A 22296-nucleotide genomic window follows, 5' to 3' on the forward strand; every position below is an offset into this window, starting at 1 on the left:
ATCTTGTCGAATACGAAAGGATGTCCGGACAAAATTCAAGCGGTAGATCGAACAACGACGATTCCTATCGAACGCGATTGCTAGCTGTAACGAACGATTTCGCTCGGTTCTTCGGCTAATCGATACGCTAGATGCGTAACTTATGATCGTTAGCACTTACATAATCGATGTACATGTAGCGTGGTATAGGCTACGTGCGAATAAAAAAGGCTTGTTTGAATGAAATTGTTCGACCGAAGAAAAATCACGCGGACAAAAGATACTTCTCGCTCGTTTAACTTTGACCTGAGATAAAAATTAAAAATATTGATATCAACGAATATTTATTTGCTTCGAAAAAAAAAAAAGAGGAGGAACAAGAAGGAAAAGAAAAGAAAAAAGATAGCGGACACAAACAAATTATTCGTCTTGCACGTATACGCGTACGTACGTTGAACCGTACAATTTTGGAATTATACGCTTTGCTTAGACGAATACGTCTGCTTCTCGTAAAGCACGCGTGACACGCGTGTATTTACGGTTTCGATCGAAGCAGTAATTTTTCCGTTGTCAAAGAATCCGTAAAAGCTTCGTGTATTAAGCGCAAATCAAATAAAAGTAAGTACGAAATAATAATCATCTTGTGGCCCGAAAGTTTATCGTGGTTAACCATGAATCTTGCAATTGATTGGAGGAAAAGAAACGAAAGCGTTTAATAAAGCGTAAATCGTCGTTATAAACAACGAGAAAACAATTAAACTGTCTTACGCTTTGTCGGATTCTAACATTGTTTTCCAAACGATTTACGAACAAAAGAAGAAGAAAAAAGAAGAAAAAAAGAGAGAGAAGAAAACGGAAAGAATGTTTTAAAAGAAGAGTAAATCGATACACCTCTTTCATCGAAAAACCATTTATTTCAGCGAATAAATATTCTATGAATACTCTCTACCTAGGAAGTACACATTATATATATATGTATATATATATAAGTATGCAGTATTCGCCGCCCTTGTTTGGATACTGAGAGTACACAATTCCATTAATTTTTAATTCTAGGTACACATTGACAAACAAACGAAAAATGAAAATCAGGCGAAAAAAGGAATGGGTTCGCAGACAACGAGCGTAAAGGGATAGGAGCGTGGAGCGAGGAAGCAGGGGAAACAAAGGGAAAGAGACTGGACAAGAAGAAAAGAAAGAAGGGGGGAAAAAAGAAAGGAAGAAGGAAGGTAGCGACAAGCTATTTCGGAGAATAAGTGAAAGAAAGTTGCAAGTTGTCAAAGTTTTCAGCGAAAGGTGTTACACGCTTGGGATAATGGGTCCTTTAATTAATAAGAGAGGAACTATAGAGGTCCTTTTTCTATTTTTTCACACATACTTGCGCAGAATTTCAAACGTTAATAGACCGTGACGATATCATACAGTTAAGAAAGTAAAACGAGTAATTTCGAGAAGGCCGTAACATTTGTAAAAAGAGAAAACGTTCCTAAAACTACTTGATTGCGCTCGAGAAGGAAGAAAAAGAAAACGACAGAACTTGCCGTTTCTATCTTCGTTTTTATCTTTGTCGTAGATCACGAAGATTACGGAAAGTTCTAAGAATCTGAGGATAACGTACTTAGAAACGAGCTTAAAACGTCTTATGTATACTGGGACGTTCACTCGGTCGGCGTACTTGGCAGCCAAGCAACTAGAATATCGCAACGATACTACCATAATTTATCAAACGATGAAAAAACGTAGCCGCTGCGAACGTCTTTGAATCTCATCTTCCTAAAAAACGTGCGTCACTTTCATCGAAGTCGATGGCTGCAAGTTAGCCACGATATACACATATACAAATATACCTACGTAAATTATAATTGTCATTGACGCGATTTATCGACAGTCTAGGCATAGCGCGAACAAACGTTCTCTGTCGCGTTAACCCTCAAAGGCTATTGCGGATGAAATTTCTCGTGACTTTTGTTTTGATATTATCGCAATGATATGACCGCCCTGTGGTTACAGTGGCAAACGATAAGTTTATTTATTTTTCATCTCATGCTCGATATAACAATAATACAAATTCACCCATACAATTAACGCGATATTCTTGAGAACGATAGCTTCTAAGAGTTAAATCCGACAGTGGCTCGCGATCGAATAAAAACGGTACTTGTTGATTCCGAATATGATCAGTCAGGTGTTACAGTTCGTACTTATACATATACCAAAAACGGACCGTATAATCACTTTAGAAAAAGAACATGCATTCGTAAGCCTACGTACGTAAGCGACGTTTTTGTCGTAGATTGCCGGGGTGAAAAGGGAAGAGGGACACGGTGATGGGAGTGAGAAATTCAAGGAAATTCGAGGAAAAGCGACAAAGTACGACCTAGGTACGATATATTTACACCACGACTCCTACACACTTTCCTATGCACGCATTCACATGGCTCACCAAAACAGAGAAACCAGACAAAAATAAAGAAAGTAAGGAGAGAAGAGAGCGAGAAAATTTTGCGTTTGTGTACGTATATTTGAAAACAAGATATCTGTGTATATGTGCGCGCGCCAGCTCGTACGCGTGTGTGTATTTCTCTCTAAAAAAAAAAAAAAAAAGAGAAAGAGAGAAAGAAACGGAATAGAGAAGAAAGAAGATAGATACATAGGAAAAAAAAAAGATTCACTGTACACAGAGATCTGTCAGCCAACACGTTTTCACCGATCAACGACGACTACCGGAAACGGATCGTTTCATCTTCGCATCTTTGCTTTTCTTCATTTTCTTTCTCTTTTTTTTTTTTTTTTTTTTTTTTTTAGAAAGGCAACGATGCGCAAGGAAACATTGCGATAAGATGATTGTTTTCGTTTTACATTGACTCGTAAAAGTTCCTAGCTCGATAAAGACGGACCATTGAAAACCAGTTACCGAGGAGAGATTAAAAATGCGATAAGCTCCCGTATAAAAAATAATTCTTTCGCGGTCGTTCTCTTAGATCAGGTGTAAACGCATCGACACCTTAATAATAATACCGTGACTCTAGGAACTATACGCCTTGTCATGAATCATAAACGACTATCAAGGTGCCCGTTATTACTAGTTTAAAAAAGACGGACTTTGGTCGATCTCTTCTTCCGATCGTTGTCCTGCTTGCATTCGTTAAGTTTATACGAGCAATCTCGTTTCTCGTGTTCCTTAAGGAGGAATCTGCGGTACTTAAACCACCCCGAACAAGGCACTTTCAGTCTATCGAATGAGAATTCGTCGAAGACGGAACGACGACGACGATTACGATGACGACGGTCACCGACTATCGATGGAAATCGAAGGTATTTTCATGGGAAATGAAAGAGGAACGGACAAAAGGAGTAACGTAGCACATCTTAAAAATAGGAAGACGAAAGGAAAGGAGAAGAAGAAAAGAAAAGTGGAGAAATGGAAATGGTGGGAAGAAACAGAATAATTATCGATAATCTTTAATGGTAGACTCTAAAAGAATTAAACGAGCCTTCGCATATTCCTCGCCGTCGTTGCTCTTCTCGAGCTATAATTCTCGAGCTATGAGCATCCACATTTCTCGACGACCATGCCTGGTAATCGCGAGAACACGATTTGATACTCGTTATCGAAGTACAGCATCGTGATCTCGGAGAGTTTCCTCGGGGCGCAACATGGACCAGAGTTGTTAGGCGGTTCCGCCAGGCTGACGATGTGGGTGTTCGGATACGCTGGCAGGAAGGCCATCGGACAGTCGCCCGAGCAGTAATTGGCATCGTACCTAAGGCACAAAATCAAAATCGTAATCGCATCGATAAAAGAAGCTTGGCGATAACCACATCGGTTGTGATCGCGCGATAATTCGACGACAAGGTATCGACATCGACACGCGTACCGTACGCAACCGGAGACCAAAGAAATTTCCCATTTATCAAACTATAATCGTAAAAGTATGAATTTCCATGGATGTACGCAGATCTAACGATACGATAGTATATTTTTGCCCAACGTTTAAGTGGCTACTCGACGAATATCACGTACATGATCCTGAATTTTGACTCTGTCCGTTCGAAAGCCAGCGTTCCGAGAATAAAAAGAGACGATCGCTTCGCTTTCAATATGTCGCGGCACAGGTACTTACTTCTTGGGAGCGATTATCCAATCCCACCCAAACTTCTCAAAGTCGACGGTGAGCTTGTATCGACAACATCTGGTCTCCTGGCTAGCTTCGTCGCAATTAAGTCCCACGTTTCTCTTGATCCTCGCCCCTCTTCTCGAGTCGAGTTCTTGCGTCTGTACTTCGAGGTACGGCGCGTATTCAGCTCCGGGATTAGTCTCGACCAACTTCGCGTTTCTGCGATGATTAGCTCCGGGACTGGAGATCTTGAGCGCTACTCCCAAATTGTCCCGTGGATGTTTGAACCATTCGGCGACCATTCTTCTTAACTCGATCGTTACCCAGTTGCCTCTGCAACCGACCGGCCGAGGGTGTTTCGTGGTCAAAGGTGGACCCAACGATGGCCCACCAGACTCCGTCGTGCCACGAAGGATCCTTTGCAACGTGATCGTCACTGGACCGTCTTCGTGACTTTCCGTGCTTTCCAAATCTCCAGGCTCGTCCGAGGACTCTTGGTTGCTTCCCCATATCCACAGGGATAATTCCGCCCTCGTCACGCGATGCTGGACTATCTTGTCGGAGAATTTGAAATAGAGAACGTCGAAGCTGCCTTTCGAGTGCCGTAGCCTCTGATCTGAAACCGAAAAATAGCAGCAGGACGGTTAAACTAACAAGAAACGTACGATCGAAAGAATACAAAGTATGTGCCGTGAGCACAAAGTTGAAAGCAAAGAAGAAAGAGAGCGAAGAAAAAATAGAACGGAAGAAAGTAACGAAGGAAAATGTGGCAAGATCCGAAGAATCAATGGTCGATATAATCCGCGTGCTACGATGGTCGTGCACGATGGTTACTGCTATGTCGCTAGTTCCTAGGCTCCGCGATTGGCGATAAATCAAGAACAACCGGTGATGTAGCCGCGCGGTTTCTTGCTATTCGACAAGTACGAAGACTTTGGTTTGCTCGCGTGCTTGTGTCCGATATTTACGTCGATGGCAACGACTAGCGTTCGAGCTAGCGTTTCAGGCGACCTGCATCACGGCGATCGACGTTCGGCGCAAGTCGATCGTCGAAGAACAGAAGCAAGGGAGAACGAAAAAAGGCGAAGCGAGCTTATACAGACGCGTAGCGAGGCACGTTAGTCTCGATTCTATTCAGGCCATCGTTCGATGCGTGTGTACCTGTATGTGTCTCGGTGAGAGACCGCTTCCATCAAGGGTAAAGCTACCTCAAATCGTACCGTTACGCGACCACGTTTTTCCTCGCTCGATCAATCGGCAATTTCTTCCTTTCCGTATCGATACCGTCGCGAGTTTACCCCGCCATCTAAACAAACTCGTCCCGGTATTCGAGCGAATCCCAGCACGTTTCTCTATGTTCAATGATACCGCTTTTCTCAGACACCGACCATCTCACCACGTGTTACCGCTCTTTTCTTCTTTTCTTCGTTAAGAGGTTTTCTCGCGACGATCGCTTCTAGAATTGGACTCGCTTGTGCACAACGTCAACCTGCGTTCAACGTGCGCTGATAGAACCCAACGCGAAGATAGAATCGCCGTTATACATACGTGTACGCGATACACTTACGACACGAGCGAATCGAGGAAGATTCAGTAGCGGCAAACAAGAATACCAGATTTTAGCTCTTTTAACAACTTTTTTCTTTTTTTTCTTCTTCTTCTTCTTATTTTATAGTACGTTGCACTTCGTTCCGACGTTTCGCGAACATCGCGCTTCGCTTCTTCAGGGTAGACCTGAAACTATTTCTGCTCCTGTGTTCCAAAGAGTCTGCCCTGAAGAAGCAAAGCGGAATGTTCACGAAACGTTGGAACAAAGCGCAACGTGCTAGCAAAAACACGATCGAAACGCCAAGAACCGCAAATATATCGACAACGACAGAATCGCCTTCGAAGGCTTCGTCCTATGAGAAAATCGAGTCGCGGGTTTGTCAAATTTGTTGGTGAATTTGATTAATTCTCAACTAGACGGGAGTAGAGGATCGAAAAGTCGGTTCGCGATGGCTCGCCTGAATTCGATATCGTTATCGTTGTCACTGTCATATTCCGCGTTGTATGCGTTTGATTTTCGGCGGCATTGGGAGATAATTATTTATCAGAATGCCCCCTTCCTTTCGCTGCTTGCGAATTCGTGCTTTCTCTTTCCCACGCCAGACGCATCGTCATGGAAACGAGCAATTAGCAGTCGGAGCATTGCCGCGTACCGAATCCCTCTTTAAATCGATTTATACGCCAGTTAATTGCGGGCTGACTGACGGAACGTCGTTCTTCCCTCGCGTTCATCTCCTCCTCCGCCTTTTGGTCTCTGCCACTCTACCCACCTGTCACAGGCAAACGTCGTTCCCAAACAAAATTACCAAAAATCCTAGGAAACGTAGAAACGTTCGTACGTTTGAAATCGTAAAACAGCCAGATTATTTGAAAATGTTTCATAGGATACGCATAACGTGGCGATTCGTAAAAGGTATCCGCGAGCCACCGTATGTGACAAGCGTAGCAACAATGGCTCGATGTAGGTTTCAACGCTCGAGCCGTTTTCGTTCAAAAGATTTTAACTTGCTCGTCAGCTACTTTTTTTTCTTTTCCGTTAATTTAGGAGTTGCCCTTCTTTGTGTTTGCAGGTCAGACGCAGGAATGAGTCATGCTCCCGCCGAAAGGCGTGGATGGAAAGAGCGGCGAGACAGAAAGATGGCAATTTTATTTTCGTCCAGACGCGGCTACCGCCCGTCTGGCACGAAGTCTTCTAAAAGCACGTCTAACGTGGTAAGGGTGGGAAACCACCGAGTTCGAATTCGAAAAAGGGCAAACCGAAAGTCACGTTAATCGTGTAGCGCGTCGCGTTCGAAAATCGACCGAGTACGTCGTTTAATGAAGTTTAATGGGCGTCGTTCGACGAATCGATAGGACGATCCTGTCCACGGCCGATACGAACGCGGTTCCTTTCGAAAATCTCTGCCGCGCGATCGGAAAGGAATTGGCCAATTAGAAACACGTGTCGACGGAACGCAGTACGTGGATTTTATATTTGGTGGCGAGAGCAGGCAGACACAAATAAATGCGTAGAGTGAGCGCGACAGAGGAAGAAAGAGGCTGGATGCGGCGGAAAAGAAAAGAGAAAAAACCGGTCGTAGCGTAGAACAGAGAAACAATAAAGCTAAAACATTAAGTACACACCGTGCTTCGGCGCTTGAGATAAATATAGTTTTAGCGAACAGAGGTCAGTCGCATTGCAAGACCGCACTATAGAATCGTTTTCTAGTTAAGGTTCTTACGCTGTTCGGTATCGTGTTTTCGATTCATGCACGATGCGTTCCTACATATTCGCGATATCGAGAGAAAGCTATGGAGCAGCGGAGACGTTTCCTCGAACGAAAACGTTAACGTTTCTTACCTTACGTTTACACGCGTAACGCACCGTTCAACGGTACGTACACCTTGGCGATTGCGTGTGCCGTACGAGACGAAAGTCAAGCGATAACGCGTCAAGTGGAGGTTTCGTCGAAATTTACGTCAAAGACAAGCGGACGTATTCAAAATGTCGAAATATAGCGAGCAAAGTGTTAGAAATAAAGAGACACGGTTGCCGAGACCGCGATCGTCGAATCAACGAAAGGGAAAATGAAAAGGAGAACGAAGTTTGTACGAGTGGAAATGATGGAAAACAACAACGGTGATACCACGGTGTCGTGGCCCTGCCTATAAATAAATGAAGAAATAATTGATACGAGAGACGGTTTCACGTCCCCTCGTCCCGCATTCTCATCCTCGGTGCACTTTTCGCCGCTATCGTCCAGTTCTTTCACTCTTCGTCGTAGCAGCTGTCGCTTTAAGGGCGGCGACGTTTAAAAATATCACGCGACAAATCGTCTACCAACGGCACACGACACGATAAGATTAAACGTGCGTCAACCAAATGCTCAAAATTTACAGACGAAATCGCTCCAATTCGATCTGACCCGACCCAATGCTCGTACAGTGCGCCACCGTTTACAAGTATCCGAACGCTTTGATCGACTCGTATCGGATCGTTTCACGAATTTCTAGCAAAACTTAAGAAACGTTTAACCAGAATCAGACTTTCAACTTATTTCTTGAAGAACTGTTCGTTTTCGCTAATGAATTCGTTCAGATAGCTTTTACAAGTTTCTATACCGTTCACAAGTATTTCGTTTCTAGCGTGTGTCTGTCAAAGCCGTGCCACCGAAATCCTGTTTTCAACGTCGGTTGCACCGTTGCCTCGTACCATGCATATTTCGTTGTGCTTTCATATTTCGTCGTTTGCGCGAGCAATTGCAAAGAATCGAAGATTACGGAAGATTACATCGTATTTTGACAATGGACGAGGAGACTCGATCGAATTCGTTCGTTCAAGCGCTTGCAACTTCGCAAACAGGGTAAAACTTGACGCGAGTCCAGAGATGTATCGATACACCTACGCGCGACAGGTCGTTGAACCCCAAAATTAACGTGGTAATGCATCCATTTCAATTGGTTTCGTTCCATTTCGTTCCATTTCGTTCCATTTCGTTGCCGTGTCTTTGTCCCTAGTAGCTGTTTCATCCCCTCGATTCGTCACCCATAAAAATTCGTAGAAAGCGACAGTGGTAGGGGATATTACACGATTCCGGGAACGTTCGTTCACGCGACTCAAATTAAAATTACTTGTCGTGCGATCTACCAAAACACGTACATGCCAGAATCTGAAATTAATCGCGAATCGGACGCACGATCGAATGATAAGTCTCGTTTATCGCGTACAGAGAAATACCTCTGAAAGGCGGTGTATCTAGAAGCAGTTATCGTGTTTCCGGTACTCGTTCAAAGAAGGAGTGCTTTCCGCGTGGAAAGTTCGAGTCGTCAAAAGGGAACGGAGATCCGGAGGGGTTCTCGTTCGCCGCGAAACCGGACGTAAAAACTGCCGCCCTCGAGTAATTTGCATCGCGTGACGAAACCGCCCTGCAATTGCAACTGCACTTCGACACTATAACACGGCGTAACTCGATAAAATTCACATTTGGGTCACGCGTTCCACCCTCTTTCTCCCTTTCTCCCTCGTTTCTCCACCCTTCGTTATTCTTTCTTTCACCCTTATCCCCATTCTTTTGCTCTCTCTCTCTCTCTCTCTCTCTCTCTCTCTCTCTCTCTCTGTTTCTCGCGAAAAAGGGCCTTCAGCTACGAACCTGCTTCACCGTGTATCGCGTGCATTCGAGACCCAACGTGTCCCTTTTAAAACACGTTAGAAGAGCGAAGAAGAAGGGGAGAAAGATAGGAAGGCAAGGAAATAAAAGCATATAGAAAGAGGCGCTTCTTCTCGCAACCGACTGTGCTCCGATCAACGTATATGCAAAAGCAAACGAGTACACGCGGATAGTTATCAGCGATATCAGCGAATCGTTGCATCGAACGAATTTCCTCTCGCACTGCCGCAGATGGGAAAACGTCCGAATTATCCAGCGGATCGTACGGTTAACTTTCTCCTTGAGAGTCGTAAATAAAAATATGTGGACGAATTTTGTGGGCAAGCTTCCGCGTCGCGCTACTACGTAAACGGTTTTTCCAAGCGTTTGAATATTTCCGCGAGCCATCGAGAAGAGCTAAAGCGAAAAAGCTGACAGTGTGGAACGTTAGAAAATATAGCTCCGTTGCAAGATGAAATGAGAATTTGCGTAAGGTAGCGCGGTAACTCGATACGATCGCAGTTGATCTAATATTACGATATTGTAGGTACGGTCGACGATAATACCCATCGAATTGTTATGTAACTGTAATAGTTCTTAAATGCATTCGCGTTGCAACATAGCACCGATATTCGTGCTGTTAATATCTTCGCGAGAGTCAGGAACACGACAAACTGGTTTTCTACATCGATACTATAGCTGACGAACGATCAATCAACCACTGCGAACGGATCTATCGATAGAACGATCAAATTAAATCATCTGCAAAATGTTCGACGATCGCGTATACGTCGCCTCTTTCGTAAACTTTCTCGTTTCGACCATCGTATCTAACTCGATTTTCCACTTTGTATCGTCTGTTTTGCTATCGATACAACGATAAATCAAAGAACAAAAGAGATAAACGAAGAAAACCGATCGAATCGTATCGATACCGATCGAACAATACCGATCGCTTTCGCGTATACTTGGTGGCCGCGTTTCGAGACGTTTCAGTCATCAAACGTAACGAAAGAGACCGTAACGAATTGAGAATCACTGATGGAATGGCGCCTGTCTGCGAGTATGCTGACCGCAGTGTTACTATCTACACTGTCATTATCCAACGGTTTAATATATCCATTTCAGATTTATTAATTTCACCAGGACTAACGCGCCTAACAGCATATCGAAAATACGATGAAACTCGACGAAGGAGAGATCGATCGATCGTTGTATTACATTCGTGTATCAGAAATAAACTGGAAAAACGAAGGGGAGAGAAAGAGAAAGAGCGACTGACTTACTTACAATTTTAAACGATTAACAATCCTTTCTTCGATCGAAATTAAATCAAAACTGAGACTATAAAATGTTTGAGTATCGCGGACAAGATCAAGATCCTTGCTACCAGTCGAACGATATTCATAGAATCTTTATCGCGGATTATTCGCGGCATACGAAAATAATATCATTAGACAAAGTTCAAAAGCGCATGGTTATATTAAGAACCGATGGTTATTAAAAGTTGGAAAATCGATAAAAACGTGCGCGTCATCGATACATCCATCGATATCGAAACACCATTCGTCTTACGACTTGTACGAAACATCGCAGAGTTTTACACTGAAATATTTCGTTTTAGTCATACAGTGACATTGAAGTTAAAAAATCAACAAAAAACGCTCTTATCGTGCTCTTTTTCCTGTCTTCGAACGTATAAACATCCGCGGTCTAACGAGTATACTGCGAAGCCGATATCGTCGGGTTATTAACGAACGTACGTAATAGCAGAGGGAGCAGCGTTGCGACGATGATTGTTTCAAGTCACAGCCGAAAATACAAAAGTTCTAACAACGGCTTGTCACCTCCAGAGACAGCCTTAACGCGATAATAAGCGATGGGCCTGACCTAGGCTGTGCAGCGACCGTGACCTTCGTAGCGGATCGAGGCCGGTTCGTCGTTCGTGTGTACTTGGAATTCGCGCTGTGAACGTTTCGTGCATCGTATCGATCGCTGGACCATCTTGTCCCGTTCTACGCTAAACGTTCTCCAATTTGTACATATTGGGTCCGATCGATGGGATATCGACCCATTTTTCCTTCGATTCTTCCTACAACGACCCTCGAAAATATTCGAATAACCGGCGGACACCTTTTTATGGACACGTGGTGCGTGTCAGGCGAAACATTTTGAAATTTCATTAACTGTGTAACGAGATCGGATACTGTCACGATTATATCGATAAAACTTGTAATTTGTAACTTGTATAACGAAACGAAACGTAAGCTTTCGAGATGGAGAAGCAATGACGCACGAATATCGGGAACTAATACACCAAAAATGTGGAAATGTGATGATAATCGCAAGTTTGGTAGCTTCGTCAGCAAACGTGATAGCGAACCTTAACGGATTCCTGCCAAGAATAGAAGGCTTTCGAATGCAAATGCGAACACAACAACGTTGTAGATTAAACTACGAATTTCCGCTTGCGATTTATCTTACACGACCTCTTCGTTACGTTTACGTGTCTGTTATTTGACGCAAATGATACACGCGTTACCATATGACGCTCTCTCTCTTATTAAGAGATGCCGTAAATACAAAATACAGGGAAAAAGAAAAATTAGATGGGTTATTGTGGATCGGATACTGATCTAGTCGAAATTTATATTCCATCTATGGAATATAAATTCGTGTAAAAACTTATCTTCCAAATTGTAAAATATAAGTTGAAGTAAATTTATGCTCCATCGTTATCGCAAAATACAAAAAGAAGCAAAAAATTAGATAGACACTAATCTGCTCGAAGCTCGTATTTTAATTATATAATTTATATTCATATTTTATCGTCATTACGAAATATAGGAAAAAACACAAATTAGATAGATAGTACTCTGGAAATTTGTATCTTAATTATGGTATAAATTCGCATAAATTTATACGTTTCGTACAATAATTTCTGTTCGTCTAGTTATCCTCGATTCGTCGTACGCAACGTAATTATTACCGCGAACAAACACGATCTAGTTTCGTGGTTTACGCGTGAATACAATTCCGATCGACCATCGGCCGCGATAACGCAACGCTTTGACTGCAATTTCATTCGAATCGTTTGAAACGTTTACGGATGGGATCAAAAGCAAAGAATCGTGCGCGATCGAGCGAGGCGATCGAGCGAGGCGATCAGGCGAGGCGATCGACCGACCATCCAGTGACAAAGATCGATCGATCTCTCGAGGTCGGCGAACAAAAAATCGACGCTCGTTTCAGCAAAGGAGATCGGAGGATAGGTAGGTAGGTAGGTAGGTAGGTAGTAGTAGGTCGAGAAAGAAGGCAAAGATACGGAAAAAGAGCGAAAAGAATTCGAGAAAAGAGAGGGCCGTTCGTCGAGCAAGAAAAAAAAAAAACGGCCAAGAAAACGAAAGGAGAAGGGACGAAGCGAAAACGGAGAATGAACGGCGTAGGAAAGATCACGAGTCGCAACGATCGTACAAGGAGAGAAAAAAACGAAAAATTAGGTGAATAGGAGAAGAATGCCGACATCGACGAGAAGCGACATCGAAAAAGGAAAGAAAAAATGAAGGAAAAAGAGCGAAAAACGATAAGGGATATTCTATGTGGGTGCGGATGCGCATGCCCGTGTGCGTCTACGAAAGGGGAAAAGAAAGAGAGGAGAAAGAGAGAAAAGAGGGAGAAGGTTGAGAGGGGAGAAAGTGGCCGGGGCAATGTTAGAGGCACGCAAGAATATGGAAAAAGGGAATGGGTAAGAAGAGGCGAGGAAGGATAGAACGAGAAGAGAGCGAAACGAAATTCGCACAAACGAATAGTGGAGATCGCGCGACCACCTCCGGCGCGATCGACGAATTTCGGTCGGTTCGCGAACACAGCGATATAGGTGGCCTAAGGCGATAACCCTCTACGAATATGATACTGGTCCGGCATCGGCATCGACATCGACATCGGCACCGGCCACGATACCATCTCTCTTGTCCCATCTATCCATGTTTCTCGTCGCTAGCTTCTTTTCTAGTTTTTGCGCTCCTGGAGAACAGAGCCATCTTTACGAGCCGAGTCACACACGCCTCGAAACACATTTACCACGTGTTTCGGATACTTGTCTTTCACGCTATAAAAGATCTATCAATCACTCGTTATGTATTCTTATTGACATCGTTTCAGCGGCTAATCTTTCCGATAACGTAGCGACTTTCGAAACGAAGAAGTTTTTAGTCGTAACGAAACCGAGGAATCGAAGAATAGATTCGAATCGGCAAGATCAGCGAGAATCATAGTGATGCAACTCTGTGAGTCGATGTAACTCTGCCATATTTTGTAACATTCTATTATTTAGTAGACGAAACAGATCTATATTTAAGCTCCACTTTTTTTTTACTTACGTCCGTGAAAATGTACAATTTTGTGTCAACATTCGCGATCTGATTACGCTAAACTAAGGGAATCGACGAACGCGACTAAATTTACACTCTCAAAATCTTCGCGTACGATATTATAATCTTGCATAGCGCTATTTATCCATAACCGTTCGCCATACGCCTTTCACCAACCGTGTTATTACCATTTTTAAGTGTAAATTCAAACGGAGCAAACTAACAGTTACGGGGTAAGGTGGTAAGGATCGTGGACGCGTTTGAAAGAAACCACCTATGTATTCCGATCGATACTCGAAAAATATGTACGTCATGTCACGGTACGTCCAAGGATGCAGTTAACGAACGTGTCTTGCTTATTTTGACTATCATTCGGACGAGAGTTTGATCGTATAATAGCAGCCAATCCCGCCCAAAGTATCGCTAACGGGTCGTTTCTCTTGATCGTCTACTGGCAATGGCCCTATAATTACGCGATAATGTAACGATTACTCGCTTGTAAAAAGTTCTCGCAAGCACCTGTAATCACAAGATACGGGACACCCAAGAACGTGCCGGAAGATAGCGTGTCGTATTTCGTGCGAGTCCTGTCAACCGACGATCGTAGATAAATCGGCTATTAAATGTAAAATCGCTCGTAAATGATCGGCTTCGCGCGGCTCTCGATCGGACTTTTGCTTTTTCAAGGAGAAAGCCCCTGATTTCTTCCACATACGAGAAAGAAAAAGAGAGGGGACGCGTGTATCTGTAAGAGAAAAAACAATCCTAAACACAGGTCACCGGTTTAACGTAATTATTATGTGGTGTAGGTTGAAGACGGTGAAGATATCTTTGCCTCGAGGATTTAACCCATCTTTTCTATGCACATTTATGTACATTTATGCACATTTATGCACGTTCTTGCAACTTTGTTGTTCAATATACACGGTGACTGAAATAATTAGAACGAGGAGAAGTTGTTCTTCTCCTCGCGAAGAAGATGACGATAGTCGTGTCTCGTTACAGCGTTAACAAAGTTTCAAACTTTTGAATCTCAAAAAATGTTCGTATCAGGCGTTGAAATACTTTCGCGAGTCACTGCGAGCTATAGCTTATGCTTTTATTGCTGTAAAAAAATTGCAAGACGATTCTACGAAACGGCGGAATGACTAATTGTAAAACGTGATTAAGCGCGTCTATCTAAGCCGTGTTTAAACTTTCCTGCCAGAGACTGTTTGACGCGTAAAGCAATCGTACCTAATTGAGAAACTGCTAAAAGAAGCGACCAACCCTCGAAGCCGAAAGACAAGATCGAATTTCAAATCGATGGCCGGTGCTGCTGGTTTCATCTGACGGCAGAAGCGAAACGAACGAAGAAACCTGAAATATTTCTTTAGCCGAGCAAGTTATCGACTGAATTTAAAATACGCGACGCGAATCGTGTAATTCGTTAGGCGACTGCGACACTTTATCCCCGACGAAGAAAGCTAATCTTGTTGCGAGTTTTGCTCTTCAACTACCGTTAATGGGTAAAGTCACGGGCAAGTTACATCATTTACGCTGTAGTTTAATCGAGCGATCGTTTACAACGAAGTACATTTCAATTTAAACTACAATGTAACAAATTGCGGCGTATAGGATCGCGGAAAAACGAAACGAATGGCTCGTTGCGTCGAAAAGGTTAATTCGGTTAATGTCGCCGAGGAAAAATACGGCAGTCGCAACGTACGACGCGCGATCGTTGCAAATTGTACGCTGTAAAATAACGTTGTCAAGTAGAATTAACGATACTTTTTCCGTGTAATAGAACGATCTCTTTTCAACATCGAATCGAATCGGAAAGGATCGAAAGAAGATTTGGAACTTACGAGGTTGCGCCAGGGCGAAGACGCTCTCTGTTTTGGCAGCATATTCGTCGATCTCCTCGTAATGAGAGATACCGGGCTCGACAGGTTGAGGTTGATCCGCCTGCATTCCGTACATATCCATCAACTTCGAAATCGGCGGAATTCTTGGCAGAGCTCTGCCCGTCATGTTCGGAGCTTGTTTCAAACCGAGCTTGTTCAAAATTTGTTCCTTGATAGCTTCGAGACTGAGGGCTCTGATCTCTTCGTGCATCCTACAAGCGTTACAGGTGTTACCAGCCTTCGCTAGATATTTGATACGAACTCTGTCGATGCCAGGAACGTCGAAGGCACCAAAGAGGACTAGCAAGAGTAGTAACAGCGCCCCCCTGACCATCTTGCTCAAGGTCGTTCTTAGTCGGATCGGTTACGATCGGTTTCCCTCGCAAAGCGAGCGATCTCAGATATTTGACTTCATCGCTACGCTTTACCGATTTTATCACCGATCCCTCTCTCTCCGCAAAGGTATCGCGCCCTTTGCACCTGTGTTCCGTCTTTTTTATCTCGCGCGGATCAGGAATTCGTACGGTTCGTCTGCCTTTCCTTCTTCCTCTTCCTCTTCCTCTTCCGCTTCCACCTCCTTTTCTTCTTCTTCCTCTTCTTCTTCTTCCTCCTCCTCCACCGCCGCAGTCGCCGCTTCCTCCCCCGCCTCCCCCTCCCCCTCCGCCTCCTCCACCCCCACCTCCACCTCCTCCACTTCCTCCTTCTTCTCGTCGTCGTTGTTGTCGTCCTCCTCCCCTTTCTCCTTCTTCTCTGCTTCTTCCTCCTCCTCTTCCTCCTCCTCCTCCTCCTCCTCCTTCTCCTGCTTCTCCTCCTCCTCCTCCTCCTCCTCCTCCTCCTCTTCCTCCTCCTCCTCCTCTTCCTCCACCGCTACCGCCAATACCACCACCACCACCACTACCACAACCACCACCTCCGCTGTCGCCTTCTGCCTCCGCTTCCCCTCCCCCTCCTTTTCTTCCTCCTCCTCCTCCTCCTCCTCTTCCTCTTCCTCGTCCCCCTCCTCCTCCCCTTTCTCTTCTTTCTCTTGCTCCAGCTCCTCCTCCTTCTCCGCTATTCGCTTCCGTGAAAAGAACTTCTTCCGTTGTTTATTCGACGATGCTATCCTTTTGATTTTGTAAAATCCCAGACACACTTTTACCAAAAGCTTCCTTCCGTAAACAACGCGCAACTCTTTATCGCGTTCATCGATCGATGCATCATCCAGTGCAGAAGCGAATAGAATCGATCGCGATCGCGATCGTGATCGTTACATACGCTATCCGGTTCCGATTCTTTTTCTGGTCTTCCTTCTCTCTGTACTTGCGAGTACGAACCGAGTCGAGTTTCACCGGAAACTGATACCACTTTCTTTCGTAATTCCAAACTTTGTAATTGCAAAGTAAACTCGACAAACAGTTACGAAACGAATAATATATCAAGAAACCTCTATCGACGTTACGGTAAACGACAGAAATCTCGTGCCGAATAGATCCATATTTCAATCCGTTACTCTTGTTTACAGCGATCACTAAAAATACCGTTTACCATAGTTAAACACTAGAAGCACCAAGATATATTAAAAACCACATTGCACTCGAGGCCGATATTCACTGGCCGTGTACGATCGGATTTCTTCCGTATCCTTTTTGGAACGGAACGATCCGGTGAACCCTCGTGACCTCTGGTTCACGCGCGAACTTTAATCTAGACATGTGCGCGCTAGCAACACACCGTTTACCGATGCACCGTGCATCTTTTTAAACGTATCTTGGGCGTCATGTCACCAGTAATAAATTAAAGCCGCCGATTTTCCTTTTCTTTCACTTCTATCTCCTATCCGTGCGATTTCCGTTTTTTTCTTTTTACGAATAATTTCTTATTTCCCCCTGCTCGTTCCTCCTTCGAAAAGTTCTAATTACTATCGCGGAAAGTAGAGGATCGATTCGCAGGATCTTCTGGTCGTAATCGAAAAAAATCGGTTGCTAAAGAGACGACGAGAACGAACGAACGAATCCAAACAGAAGAGTTCCGTGAAGGAAAAGAACAGTACAGAAGCGAAGTAGCGAACTCGCGTGACAGCGACAGGCAGCTGGCGAAGCGTGTTGTATCGTGTTGTGCCGGTAAAACTCGATGAATCCTAAGAGCTTGCTAGCTTGTCAAGCACTGAGTCAGGAGACGCGCGTTCTCATCGCATATATGTCGACACGGAGGCCTCCTCCTCTTCTTCTTCTTCTCCTTTCTTCTTCGCTCTTTCTACCCTTTACTCTCACTTACCATCTCTTTCTCTCTTGTCCACGTACAGCGCCTTTTCTCTCCTCTGGTATCTTACGTATTCGCATGTAGAGCCCGAACGTGCACCCGCTGCCATAGACTGGCATCCACCTCCTCTTTCTCTTTCTCCACCATCACCACCACCACCGCCACCGCCACCACCACGACCACCGCCACCACCACCACCGCTACCACCAACGCCGCCACCACCACCTCCATCACCATTACTGCCGCTACTGTTGTTGTCGCCATCGCCATCACCACCGACAGCACCATTCCCATCTCACTACCACCACAATCGTTGCTGCCTCTACTACCACCGCCGCCGCCGCCGCCGCTATCGCCGCCGCCGCCAATGCCACCACCACTGCCATCGCTGCCACCACCATTACCACCACTAACAACCTTTTCCCTTTCCATAGCCATATTCTCCTCCTGTAACTCCTCGTCCTCTTTGCTGCCAGTTTCGCCTCCACCGCTGCCCCATTCTCGTAGCCCACCTTAATACGTCTCTACCCCAAGCCCTTCGTTCCCCCTTTCGTCACGCACCCCTTCCCCGCCAGACCCTTTAATCAGGGAGGTTCACCTTTCTTCTCTCATCCATCCGTTGCCTCTTTCTCCAGTAATCCAGCAATCTTTCATCCTAATCTCTTTTAACTTGCCTTCGTTCCTTACGCCTTACGCTACGTTTCGTTCCTCGCTCTTTCCTTTCCTCTCATTTCGCTTCTCCTTTCTCGTTCTTTAGTTTTACCGTTTGTTACTTTCCCCTATTGCTTTGAAAATCCACGATCGATGGTAATTCGATGGATCGGCGCTGCCTGCATCACGTCACTCTAAAACGTATTTCTTAGTAACACAGCTTTCGCAAAATAGTACACCAACAACAGTATCCAGATCGTTTCTTCGAGGCAGATTTGGAAAAAAATTGTTCAACGATAAGAACGAGAAGAACCACGAGTACGTCGTCTACTCGTCGTGAAAGTTTAAAATGTAAAAGTACATATGTATATATAGCAAAAAGAAATATTTTCTATTCGCCATAGATTTGTTCTCATAGTTCGAGATCATCGAAAATCGATCGGAAAATTTCACTGAAATTATCGATGCTTTTTACGAATTCGATCCTTGTATTCGGGATATTGTGAATGAACATAAAATGAAGTTTCAAGGTCCTCTAACAAACATTCGTAGAAATAGGCTTAATCTCGTGTATTTAGCATGAGAAGAAATTTAAAATTCGATCGAACGCCTTACGCGTTGCGATACGTGCTAAATGTGCACGATCATGCCGAAAAAGTCGATTGAATTTTTAGATCGACCAACAGATACGATACCAAAGGAGAAGAGATACGAGACAGAAGTGAAAAGGAAGAACGAGATAGACCAACGACTTCTTTTCCCGCATCTAAAATCCAAATCGACTTTCAAAACAATTCAAATCCTTCGTTGTATCAAACATCGTGCGCTGGTATAAAATGCATTACGTGATGCATTACAAAACAGTCAAATCGGCTATTTTTAAACCATGACGTGCACATTTGATACCAGAAAGCAAAATGTGTGTCCCGATCAGCATATTCGGTCGTTGGTTTTTAGATTTGAAAATGCCTTTTTTCCGCTTAATCGTACAACGATGCAAGTATATTTTCGAAGTGGATTTTTATACGTGTTGGTTTATTAAAGAGATAAAATTGTAACAGTTCGTGTATATTAAAATCACTTCAAATACAAGCACAGAGATAGCGTATGCCGGTCGTAATCGTCGCTCGCCCAATGCTACTGTTCAACTTTTTACGCTCGATATTCATACTATATGACATATATATTATATGATTCCCTATAATAACTCGCTATCAGGATCCGCTATAACGATTTTCCTAGAGAACACGTTATCTATTTGTATTGACCGGTGGTATTATAAAAAGTTCGAATGTGACTCCGATTGACGATACAAATAACAGCGATAATATTTTGTCCAGAGTTCGTTTACCTTTGAACTTAACAAACCAAAACAGCGTTGACACTCCAAGGCACAACAATACGAGTCTCTTCCGATTCGAATTTTCCGTTGATTCGTGTGCCGCTATATTTTTATTACGTTATCGTATAAATGATGTTTAAACTGTCTAGGTCATAAAAGTATTTGGCCACTTGCCACAGAAAAGTTTTATTCCTATAATAATAATTATTATATTTATCGCGAATCCGGCCCCCAAGGAACCACAGAATCAACTTGGTTTACCAAGATCTCTACAATCACTCGTTCCTCCGCATCACGATCATACCGCGCTCTGCACGTCGGACTAACTTTGAAAAATTAATTTACCCGCATCGCACGCCGTTCTTTCTCTCGTCGTCTTTATTTCTCTCGAACTATCTCGTACTTTTACGTACATATATATTTACGTATATATATCGCGTACGTTACGAATAACATTCTCAACCTTTATTGCCACTCTACGTTTCAACAAACGTGAACATTGCACATTCTCAGCACGAACAAGATCGAGTTGAGATTAGATAAAATCGTTGATCGCGACGAACGGCCGGAGAAACGTGAAAAAAATAGGATTCAAGTGGCAATGAAATTACAGAAACGCGTAAACCCATCGTAGAACGTGGTGCACATGTTCCCTGTGACATACCACACATGTTGCTCCTGTCGTCTATCATTCTAAGGACCGATCGAGAGCTGTTACTATCGCAGCTACACATGCACCAACAAAACCAATAACAGCAGATGAGACGAAAAAACGATCCTTCTGCTCCTTCACTTTTTTTTTCCCTGGTGTATCGCGCTAACGAGCTACTTTTGGAAATCTTTCCTTTCTTCTGCTCTGTGCCGTAAGCCTCCCTGGTTGCTACCCAACCGACAGCTCCAATCATCTCCGCATCTACGTTACATACGTTCCAACATTTTCAACACGAATGCTCGTTCGTTGTAACGACGTTCTCGTACGTGAAACGTCTATATTTAAAACGAAGCTAATACATTGCATTTTATTACCTAATACGTATGCACGTGTATCGCGTTTGTTATATTGTTCTTTTATTGTACGCCAGTGGGAATCGTATTCCATTGAAACAAAGAAATATAAAATTTAATTTAAAAGCAGTTTACAAAATAATTGAGGGATTTAAACAAATTTAATTTAAGAGGAACATCGTGTAAAACGTATATAATACTTGTATAAATTCAACGTCATCGTGATATGCATCGCGGTTTCCTTTCCATTCAACGTTCTCCTATCATCGCGTTTAAACAAAAATTAGGATTCTATAATGGAATCTTCTACAATGAAAATCTATTAGGACGTTGTACATTTTTTCGAGGACGAAACCATAATGTTGTATCGTGTTCCGCTGTGTACATTGCAACTGGTTTATCGCCAGATACGTTTCGTTGCGACGCACTGCTTGTTTTCTACTCTGTCTCGTGAATAAACATGCCGTCTCAATGAACGCTCTCAACAAGTACAAGGTTCTCGCTGTATTACGCTACATTTCGCACAGTCTCGGGCTTGGAGAAAAGTCGATACAGTGAAGGTATCGTATCGTGGACATTCTAAGGTTATCGAGTCGATCGATTTCAAAACTTTACACTTACTCGTCGCAGCTAAACCTTGATCTTGCTTGTATATCGAAAAGTTTGGGTGTAGCGAACGCGTTTTATCTTTGCTTCTTTGGCAACGGTTTTACGGCCGTCGAATTTCAACGAATTCGATTTATCAACAACGATCGCGTCACACCGATTGAAAACCACGCGCGATTGATATCGCGAAGGAAAGCTCGTAACCTGTCGATTCACCGATATTATTGATCGATGAATTATAGCGCAGGACGGGCCAACTCCTACTGTCCCAACTAATAAGAAAAACTAGAATGGATAACTAGCGAGATAATTGGAGTTGCTCGATTACCCCAACTGTCTTGTTCTCCGATTAGTTCGGATAAACGAGATTCTTGATTTTCAAGTATCATACAGTTAGTAAAGTATCATCGAGTATCGTAGAGATGGAAACGCTTGTTGGAATATTAATCGGAGAATACCTTACGAGATGGTTGTAATCCGAGTACTGTAAGTGTAATAGCCGGAGGTGTTGGAATAAATCACCGTGACTACCAAGTAATGCGTGAGCCTGTCCATTCATCACCGTCTGGCTGGCCGACGGTCCTGCTTTCCGGTAAATCGTTCTGCATTTTCGACGAAGAAACGCCTTTATTACGGTGCACGCACTAGCCCCCGCCTCCGCTATCTTCTCTTCCCTTCTACCAACCCCTTTTCCCTGTGGTACTATACTTATACCTGTCTAGACGAATGAATCATACGAGTATTTTGACCCACCGGCGTGTAGGTGGTACACGGAAAATTGGTCAGATTCCTCGTACGGTCTTCCAACGCGTACACATTATATCGTTTTATGCGATGGCTGCTATGAAATTCAAATTAACTCGAACCGATGAGACAAAAGGCACAAGTACTTGTCTGCCCTCCTTATGATCGAAGAACACGGTAAAG

The 22296-nt window shown here is 43.7% G+C and overlaps 2 protein-coding genes across 2 annotated transcripts; both read right to left on the bottom strand.

The window, feature by feature from the left end:
• Positions 1–2745: 2745 nt before the first annotated feature.
• Positions 2746–16004, bottom strand: LOC139993389 (growth/differentiation factor 8). The gene is made up of 3 exons (XM_072015070.1): positions 15489–16004; positions 4104–4713; positions 2746–3743 (listed from the first exon to the last, which is right to left on the bottom strand). Exons 1-3 carry the CDS (start codon positions 15859–15861, stop codon positions 3524–3526), a joined length of 1203 nt encoding a protein of 400 aa, XP_071871171.1. The 5' UTR covers positions 15862–16004; the 3' UTR covers positions 2746–3523.
• On the bottom strand, positions 15979–18203 carry LOC139993050 (uncharacterized). The gene is made up of 2 exons (XM_072014440.1): positions 17970–18203; positions 15979–16773 (listed from the first exon to the last, which is right to left on the bottom strand). Exons 1-2 carry the CDS (start codon positions 18201–18203, stop codon positions 16024–16026), a joined length of 984 nt encoding a protein of 327 aa, XP_071870541.1. The 3' UTR covers positions 15979–16023.
• Positions 18204–22296: the final 4093 nt, after the last annotated feature.

The sequence above is a fragment of the Bombus fervidus genome, chromosome 12, assembly GCF_041682495.2.
Source record: "Bombus fervidus isolate BK054 chromosome 12, iyBomFerv1, whole genome shotgun sequence".
In the NCBI taxonomy this organism is placed as follows: Eukaryota; Metazoa; Arthropoda; class Insecta; order Hymenoptera; family Apidae; genus Bombus; species Bombus fervidus.

Coding starts and splice junctions, on each gene's coding strand:
- LOC139993050 (XM_072014440.1), bottom strand. CDS start 18,203: ATGGCTATGGAAAGGGAAAAGGTTGTTAGTGGTGGTAATGGTGGTGGC. Junction 16,774..17,969: donor TGGTGGTGGCGGCGTTGGTG/GTAGCGGTGGTG, acceptor TAGCGTATGTAA/CGATCACGATCGCGATCGCG.
- LOC139993389 (XM_072015070.1), bottom strand. CDS start 15,861: ATGGTCAGGGGGGCGCTGTTACTACTCTTGCTAGTCCTCTTTGGTGCC. Junction 4,714..15,488: donor CTTCGCCCTGGCGCAACCTC/GTAAGTTCCAAA, acceptor TTTCGGTTTCAG/ATCAGAGGCTACGGCACTCG. Junction 3,744..4,103: donor TGGATAATCGCTCCCAAGAA/GTAAGTACCTGT, acceptor TTTGTGCCTTAG/GTACGATGCCAATTACTGCT.